We start from the raw sequence: 10,168 nt of genomic DNA on the forward strand, positions 1-10,168 counted from the left end.
TTTTCAATACTAATGAAAATATAAATAGCTGTTGAATTAAATAATTGATACGCTCAAATTGAGGAAAAATTTATGATTTAACTTTATTAAAATCTAAATTATGTAACAACGATTTATCACTCATATAGTTTTAAACAATGTTTGTGTGACTTGGGTGATGCAATGCAATGTGGTCCCTTTCTTATCAACATTGGAATCTTATCATGTTCATATCATAACATGCATAAGCATGGTTAGGCAAGGTTATATGGCTTATATGACTGTTATATAAAATAATAATAATAATAATTAAAAACATAGAAAAAAAAAAACAAGAGACAAATATGATTCATGTTTGTCTCTTATATTCTACTTGCTCAATACAACAATTTTGTGGGTAAAAACATTGTCCATTCTAAGCCTTATCCTAACATATGCACCCAAACAGTTCCTTCACCGTTCATGTTTCCAATATTCTCTATTCTGCCTTTAAGTTCAACCACTGCAAATATGTTTGCAAGTTGAAGATGGCCGACCGACCAACCAGTCTGTAAGAACCAAGAAAGCTAAGGTGTGTAGATCGATGGAAATATGCAAGGTCGAACAAATCAAGGCCAAAATGCAAATTTTTCGGCTGGCTTTTCAGATGTATTTTTATTTTAAATGTCTTTGTTGGTTCACAAACACAATAAAATGCCATAAAAAATTATAAATATGATACGGTCTCCACATTATAATAGGACAACTTGATAACTCACTCTACTACAATACATCATGTAAAACTAGAAAAGAATCAAACCCAACAATGCAAAAACAAAACCAGATCAATGTATTTGATGATTCACGGGTAGCATGTCAAAGAAAAGATGTTGGCAGGAAAATATGTGACTAATGTAACTGAGGTGTTTAAGAGGATAAAATAGTCGGATGGCGTTTCACCTGACACTCATTTCAAGTTCAGGAAAATAAAAGAATAAATCGCATAGAGGTCCCTCATCTCCAACTTCGAGTACTTGAATTTGCAATCTATAGCAATCATGTCTCAAATCAGAAAAGTTTAGAGGAGATGAGAGCCTGATTGAACTTGATACAATTTAAAAAAATTGCAGGAACTTGTGAGGGAATTAGAATTATTTTTTTGATAGAATCCTTTTACACTTACTCTCATCACAACACAAGACACAAGAAAATTATACTAACATGAATCTTACAACAAAGAAGAGCAGGTATGAACCACATGATAATCAAAATAAGAATGGTTCTATTCAATACAAATAAATGTTCACAATCACGTTAAAAATATTACGACAAAATTTTATATGAAATCTGCAAACGATGATCATAGAAGAAATCATTAGACTCTACAGTAATCTGGGATCTATGTTCCATGAAGACATTTCAGAAAGTAGGATCTAAAAGGATCCTGACCAACATCATCACTTGAACTCTGATCATTTTCACTGATTCCACTACTGATAGTTTAAGTACAATAGACTTTAATTGTCAAGTTAGGTTTTTTAAAGTTAAACTGAATGATCAATCACAAAGCATAGTAGAGTCAACAAATTAGTTCAAGCTAGCTAATAACTCATATACATTGACTATGATAAGGAGAAAAGATTATATATGGCTTCTATCCTCGTTTTCTATACATCATACATATATGTAAAAAGCTTTTAGAACAAAAATTCACTCCGTAGTTCCATTCATTTATTGATCACGTCTATATACAGAGAAGTCCATCTCTAAGCATGGCAGTAAACAAAAGAGAAATACAAAGAAAAATATATTTGAAACATATAAAAGAGTGTCTATCTTATCACACATTCTAATTTTTTCTTTTTTCTCAAGGAATCCCTAACATACATCCTAATCAAAACTATTAGATTGTCATCCGCTAGAGCAGTAATTGTAACTTTTAGCTTTTTCTTTGATAATTCTCATATCATCAAACTGATTTTTTTTATTCATCCTTTATATTCAACTGTCTTTAATAAAATTAGAATCGTTGGTTCCAACCCCTAACCTGTTTTATTCAAGATCTTGTGGGCTTCATTGATATTTAGTTTCCGTACATGTGAGTCATTACTATCTACTTTTACGGGACCTGTGACCGTATTCTACTTCAGTGTCCCATAGAATATGGTTTATGGGCAGTGGCTTGTGGGACCTTGGGTTACAGTTGAGTTATAACTGATAATGTTAGAGATAAAATTTGGGTATAGAAGGGTATTATTGGTAAAAAAAAACAATTGAAGCTAATTCCGTTAGCAATCTTTTGAGTTATATGAAAAAAAAAAAAAAGAAATAGGAGAACATTCGATGGGGTTGAAGAGGTGATAAGATTGGAACAAGATGGTTCCAGACCCTAAAAGTTTTTGTTATGGATCAACCTTTATACTCCATTGAGGATTTTGGTGATGTGATAGATATCCTTATTGATATGTAAATATTTTTTGTATATGGGTTTGCACCCCCTTGGTGTTTATATTTAGTGATACTCTATAATTTTTATTTCAATAAAGGATATACTTTTATGAGACTTTTATAAAGCTTTAGTATGAAGTTTGTGGACTCTTTAACCAGAGACAAAGAACTCAATGGGCATCAGCAAGGTTCCAAAGTCCTAAGCTAGAACACATGTTTGATTACAAACACGGATCCCCTCAACCTTGCTGAATTGCATAGCTCTAGTAAGAAAAAAGAATGATGAATAAATTGATTCCCAATCCTGAGATATTTCTACTAAAACAACATACTCGGAAGTTGATAGCTAAAATTGCTACTGATTTGCAGCAAGACATGAAGAAATTTTTTTTATTTATTACCTAACTTCTCGAGCATTTATATCAGATGCTCTTCTCCTCCCAGATTGATCAAGAAAGAAGATGATAGCAGAAGAAGTAATCAACACAAGGTACTAAAATTCCAACTCCTCATGTATAAACTTTCAAGATATCTTAAGCATTGGATTTCAGTACAATTTTAAGGGAATTCATAATATATTCTAATATCCAGAGAGCAAAAAGAATGAGAATGCAGAAACCTAGACTCCATTTGGTGCATGAAAAGACTTTCTAGTTTTCATTTTTGAAATTTATGTTCATACATGTACTTGTTCATAAAAATATGTAAGAGTAGATTTTTTTTTTTTTTTGAAATTAATGGGTATAATTATAAGCACCAAAGGAGTGCCAACCCATGTACAAAAGATAATTTACACATCAATCATACAAGCAACAAGGTTACCTAAATCTTCCATGAAATACAAAGAATTACATGACCACTAAATCAAATGTTTGATACCACCTAGTTCTAACCCTATTAACATCCTCTTCTGCTCTTTCAAAACTCTTGTAGTCCTTTTCTTCCATATTACCCAAAAGATAGTAAAAGATATAAGTCCTAAATATTTTTTTCTACCGCTTACATCCTTCTAAGCCCATAGCTCCTTCCTAACATTGTCCGCCATTATCCAACTGATGCCCAACATCCAATACACCATATACCATAGTTTATACATTATGGGACAACGAAGTAAAATATGATTGTAACTCTCTTCCGCTCTCTTACTAAGATATCACCCACCCACTAGAATCTTTCCCATTCTCACCAATTTGTCATTGTTATAATGTATTCACGACTTGCTTCCCATACGAAAAACACGATTTTAGGGAGAGCATTCGCTTTCTATATTTGCCAGAACGAGAACTTGTTCTCCACTGATTCATTCTTGATCAAGTATTTATGAAATGATCTGACATAAAGGTCCCTTTTCAATTAAGGATCCAAACCGGTTAATCATCCCCCTCATTCAAGGATACGGGGGACAGTAAGTTCAATGCAAACTCATAATCATTTATTTCCAAGTCACTAAAATTCCTTTGAACCTCCACATTCCATCCCTTACCATCCCCAACTTCTGTAAAAGACTCCTTAGAACATATCCTTGTAACATGCAATCGCAAAGATATGTGAGAATCTTTCTTTAAGCACTTCCTCTCCGAGACAAAAGTTCAACCAAAAACTGATTCTCTCCCCATTTCTGACTCTCCACCAGATGCATTTATGAAACTTCTCTCTTCCCACACATATCTTTTCTAAGCCCCTGTCCCAAGCGATCTAGTTACTCCTCTAGGATACCAAATCCTCTCCACTGTGCTATATTTTACCTCAATAACCCTCTACCACATAATCCTTGTTCCTTATGGAATAAAGTTTTCTAAAGAATACTAAAAATGACATTGTAAAATTTCTAACTCTATCGTTATTTTTTACTATTATTCTCTTCATTCTTGACTAACTTATATGTTTCATAAATACAATAAGATATAAATTCAAAAAAATAAAAACTAGCAAAAGTTTTCATTCATCAAAAAGAACCTTAAAATCTTCAACAGTTCTTGAACACCAAAGTCAACTGAGAAAGACAATATACAGTTTGTATGAAATATTGTTCTGCATGTTGCATCCTACATCAATAGTCGAGGTGCATGCAAGAAGACAAAATAGAATCAAAACACGAGATCACAAACATATGTTTCTTGGGGAATAAAAGAGATAGTAATTTGTTCATAATCTCAGCTCAAGGAGGATATGGTGAACCTGTCAAAACAACATCACATCTCATTTCATTGAAATCACAGCTCAAGGAGGAACTGAGGGCTAGGGACTGAGACAGGTTTCGGGACTGCATTACATGCCATGTGAATAGTAGAAAATCAATCCAGAGTACAGATTCTCTGGTAGATTAACGCTCCAATGAATAGCCAGAATAAATCAAAGGCCTAATTATTATAAAAGTTCATAATCCTAAATGGGATTCTTAACCCGCAGCTGGTTAGGTTTCAAAGTAAAGCCGATGAAGCGGCTCCTGAAAATGGATATTAGTCTCATGAATACTGTATTGACTAGGGGAAGCCTAAACTGAAACCAACCAATCAAAGCAACATTAACGTATTGTTTGGTTAATACCTATGATATTTTAATTCTCCAGAACTCAATTACTTAGAAGTAGAATGTAGTCATGATTTCATATTTGATTAACAACTGGACAAACTCCACTCTGTGTTAATTTATAGAACGAAGAATTTTGAGCTTTTATCACGATAAATGGCAAAAAAGAAAATCAAAGCAGAACCAGGCAAACCTACCCCTACATGCTCTGCTTATTCCACTCTTGTTCAATGTCCTATATTACTAGGTTATCACCATATTATTAACGCAGATTCCCATCATAGGTGATTCAGATCAAATTAAGCAGAACCACAGCCAAATTCTTGAAGAAAAATCACTACACCGACAAAATTGAATCAACCGCATAGCAAAATAAAATTTCTTCCCTTTTATTAGTTTTAGTACCAAATTGGAAACAATATCGATCATCATCTTACAGAAATTATAAAAGGGTCAATATACATACTACCGTTTGCAACTCAAAGATCAACCTCGCACTGCCTCGATTGAGCCACCAAAGTTCCTGTCCCATTATTACCGGAGAAACCGATCCCCACGGGGTTGCAATAAACCCTCATCAGATGCTGTCTCATTCTCCAAACTCCAGTCCTAAACCTAACCAAGGCATAGACATTAACCCCAAAATTCACAAGCCCACGATTCCTTTCCTTGTTTATCGAATTGACTACATCTTCACCGACGTACTCGCTCATCACATTGAGTTGGAACTGAACGGACGATTCATTCCCCTTTCCTTGGGAGAACGGAGGCAACTGAGTAGATCCCAATTGAACCTCTTCCCCGTAGAATACATAGGCCTGGAGGCGGTCATAAGTAACAGAGAGCTTGCTGTTAGGGTTTTTGACGAGAAGAGAGACGACCCAGGTGCCGGATAGCTCGGAGCGAGTGGAATTGAGTTTTGGGACTGAGGCAGAGTCGACGCGGAACTCGGGAAGGCGTGGCCTGAGTACGAGCCAGGTGATGAAAGATATAAGGCCCATGAGACAGATGACCACGATGAACGCGACGATCAGACGGCAGAGAAAGGTGCGCATGAAAGGGCGCCGCTGGTTGTAATTACTCTGAGCGTAGTAGGTGGGTCCCGGGTGGTGGTGTTGGTGGAAGACGTAGGGTTGTGGAGGCGGTGGCTGCGGGGCTGCATACGGATAAGCGGTGGCCGCAGGATAGCCGGATGCTACTTGACCCGGCTGAGCCGGGTAGCCGGTGACCGTCTTGTCTTCGGCTCCTGCTGACGTGGACATTGCGGATAACGTGCGAAGAAGAAATTACAGAGAAGGATATTTAGACCCAACGAGTGCGTTTGTGTTGAAAACTAGTTGGTGCAGAAGCCAGTTTGTCTGTAGTTATACACGGCTTTGTACACGTGGCAGCATCTCGTGTGGAGAATTTATGCGTAAATTCAGGAGAAATTGTCCCTCGAGATAACGCGCATACGGCGTATACCGCGTTAAGAAATTAATTTCTATTTTTTAAGGTTTCTCCATACGGTGTCGTTTAGGAATTATTTTTTACACTTTCGATCAACATTTGTTTTTTTTTTTTTTTTTTTTGAGTAAGAGAATTAATTTATTATAATCTCTACAAACAAAACAAAATTAATAAATTCCTCCGGTAATTCCAAATTAATCACCACTATAATCTATCATTTATATTTCAATCAAGGAAAAAACAGAAGACAGCCAATGGAAATCATGGCTTTTGTCTTGTTGAAATGGCGATGAGAGTAATGACTCATCATCAATCACCGTTCTCACATATAAACCGCACAAGGCACCGGCTTTCCAGCTTCAATGGCTCCGTCGGTAGCGGCGGCTGACGCGAACCTAACCACCAGGTGCTCGCAATACACCTTCATGCCAAGGTGGCGTGTCCACCAATCGCCGGACTTGAGCGTCGACCACACCATCATCCTGAAAGTAAACGACACCGTTCCCTCCGCTCTCTTCTTCCTCATTTCCTCCACCACCCAGCTGCCGACCATCGGCTGATCCGGGTTTCCCGTTGACAGATTCGCATGCATCAATGCCTCCTCCTTCGTTTCCAACAATAGCGGCGACATAAACGCCGTCGATAGGAAATGGTCGTCGTCGTCTTCTTGGAACGTGAACCCCTGGATTTGATCCAAAAACACTTTGAGCTTTGAGTTCGGGTTGATCACCTTAACGTTCACGTCCCAATTGGCCGTGAACGTCGGTCCTGACACGTTGAACTTCGAGACGGAGAATGTCGTGACGTGGAACTGCGGAACCTGGGGGCGTAAAACCAGCCATGTGATAATGCTGGACAGGCAGAGGAAGACGACAGTTATGATTAGCACCGTGAAAACGCCGCGGAGAAAGCCGGAGCTTCTACGGAGTCCTGGTTGTTGGGTCGGGTAGTGTTGGACCCCGTAATACGCGGCAGGTGGAGCTTGGGCATATGGATATTGGTGGTAACCATTTGGATAGCCCGGATATGGTGGTGGGTAACCCGACGACGGTGGATAACCGGAAGGAGGAGGGTAACCGGAGGTTGGTGGGTAACCAACGACCGGAGGATGAGGGGGAGCAGGCGGCGAAACGGAGGGATTGTCGGGGTCGGAGGACTGACCAGAGTGATCTCTCTTGGGTTGATTATCTTGGTCGGGAAGAGAAGACATGGAGGTTTCCTCTCTCTCTCGGTCTCTGTGATTTTTTCTAAGAAAAACGGAGGGAGAGAGTCTGTTTGGGGGAAGAGAAAGGAAAACATGTAGGAAAATGTAAAAATAAAAGCTGGCCAACTAAGAACCGTTTGTTAGAAGCATAAAACCGTTAATTAAATAAATAATTATTTATTTTTTAAAAATTAATCATTTTATTTTTTTATAATAATTTATTTGCCATTTACCAGTTCCATATTTAAATTTGCAAAATATAATTAGAATGAAATTCAAATATAAAAACAATTTGCTTTCTGCCCTTGTTCTTGTTTCCAATAATAATCTCACGTTGAAAATTAAAATTGACGTAATAATTAATAAAATTTGCATCATGCTTATTAATTAAATTTTTTGTGATTATAAATAGGATAATTACATGATTTTTTTCTTTCTATAAAGTTGAAACACCCGCCCCTCCATGTACATATATATATATATATTAAATATATCAAACTATTAAATAACACATTAAAACAAATATGTACAAAAATAGTAGTTTCCAATTAAATTGTGTTTTTCTACATATTTTTATTTAAAAATTATTTTTATAATATTATAATTAATGTCTGTATATAGCATAATTAATAAATATATATTTTATATAAAAAATAAATTGTAATAGAAATAAATCCTCCGTCATTAATATAAAATTATTTTTATTAAATACATAATCAACTCACATTATCATCACAATTATTTATTTGGCATCAACTAAGTATAATTTTCATAATTTTATTATTTTAAAGTATAATTTTCATGATTTTCTAATTTGAAAAAAAAAATAAATTTCGGAATAAATTTCACATAAAATTTCGGAATTTTTCGATATATAACTTAACTATTGAGTTTTAAAATATAATTTCACCAAAATATTTACTTATCACACAAATAATTCACTAACAAAATAATTTATTCACAAAACTAGTCGATAAATACTCAAATAAACTATGTCTAAAAATTTTATAATTTCTTTCTAAATGTATCAAATATTGTTTTATCATGTATTTTTCTTTACATATATATATATATATATATATGTGTTTCAAAACATATTTACTTAAATGTGTGTGTATATATATATACACACACATATGTCAAAACAAACGCTCTTCGTGAACTTTACAAATAGGATCGGGAGACGTTAATCTACCATTGCTACCCTCGAAGACAAGATTGACATTGAGGCAGAAAACATAATAATTTATAATCTTCATTCTCCCTCCACCAGTCGAAAACCTCGATCGAATTCGCAATAGCAATTGGATCCCCACCGTCCTTCTTTTATTCTTTCTGTAATCTCCGATCATCTTCTTCGCCACACTCACATCTTTAAACGCGCTCATGTCCAGCTCCATCTTCAGTTCTGCCTCTCTATCCCACGTCCCCATCCTCAATTTTGCCGGCTGAAACGATTTCGCTAGACGTACCTTCCTCCCGTAAGCCACCGTCACCTCCGCTCTGTCTATGTGAAACTCCGCCGTTTCCCCTTTCCAAATCTTGAAGCTCGCCTGCATCGAAGATTTCACCAGGCCGTAATTCCTGTCTATCGCCGACGAGTTCAGACCCTCGATTGAAACCGAAGCCAATGTGAAACCCGGAGACTCTGGAAAGTAAAAGAATAAAGAGTACACAGCGAAGAAAACGAATAGACCCACAGAAGCTAATACGACAACCGTCGTCGGCCGAGGAAGATTCGTCACCGTAAAGTCGGCGGCTGTCGTCGGAATTTGTTTGGAACAACTCGGGTTCTCGGTATCCGGCGCCAGCGGAGAAGACGACCTATAGCCTTTTTTGCTTTGCTGATCTGAAGACGCCATTGTCATCGTCATTGGCTTGAAATTTGGAGTACTGCATGAATCATAACGTAATGCAAATTAATTAAAAGAAAAAAAAAAGTTGATAAGTTGAGAAAAAAACGAAAAACGAAACGACGTAGTCGTAAATTGCTGGAATTTATTATTTTGTTTTTTTTGTTATTTCATAATTAAACTCTTATTTTTTTCTTAATTTACGAAAAAAAAAAGCTGGAAATTGGTGTCAAGACGGGCAAATTGAGTACCCACCACTTGTTCTTGTTCCAAACGATGCCGTATCAATATAGAACATACTACTACTGCTACAAGTGATTTTTATATAATAACTTCACATTCAAAATTAAAATTCAAGTCATCATTAAATTTAATTTGCATTATGCTCCTTAATTAATTTTCTTGTGATTAAAAATATAAACTTAGATGAATTGATGTCGTATATTATTTAAATGATAACGTAAATACCGAATTAAAATCATGAAGGATTCAATTTAGTTTAAGCATTAAGGTTATGTTTAGAATAATTTTTTAAAAATTTAATAGCATATACAATTTAACATATAATTAAAATAATATATTTTAAATTTTAAATAACTTTCACTAAAATGGTTGATAAATACTCCTATAAATTTTTTGTCTGAAAATTTTTATAATTTCTTTATAATTATATCTATTTTTTAAAAAAAAATCAAAAGATTTATTTATTTATTTCTAATATTCTGTT

The 10,168-nt window shown here is 35.5% G+C and overlaps 2 protein-coding genes across 2 annotated transcripts; both read right to left on the reverse strand.

Annotated features, from left to right (window-relative positions):
- Positions 1 to 5,414: 5,414 nt before the first annotated feature.
- Positions 5,415 to 6,197, reverse strand: LOC110810559 (NDR1/HIN1-like protein 26). The gene has a single exon (XM_022036749.1). It carries the CDS (start codon positions 6,195 to 6,197, stop codon positions 5,415 to 5,417), a length of 783 nt encoding a protein of 260 aa, XP_021892441.1.
- Positions 6,198 to 6,482: 285 nt separating this feature from the next.
- LOC110810624 (hydroxyproline-rich glycoprotein family protein) lies at positions 6,483 to 7,685 on the reverse strand. The gene has a single exon (XM_022036846.2). It carries the CDS (start codon positions 7,592 to 7,594, stop codon positions 6,707 to 6,709), a length of 888 nt encoding a protein of 295 aa, XP_021892538.2. The 5' UTR covers positions 7,595 to 7,685; the 3' UTR covers positions 6,483 to 6,706.
- Between the last annotated feature and the right edge of the window lie 2,483 nt (positions 7,686 to 10,168).

This window comes from Carica papaya, chromosome 8, assembly GCF_054855325.1.
Source record: "Carica papaya isolate Zhongbai chromosome 8, ASM5485532v1, whole genome shotgun sequence".
NCBI lineage: Eukaryota > Viridiplantae > Streptophyta > Magnoliopsida > Brassicales > Caricaceae > Carica > Carica papaya.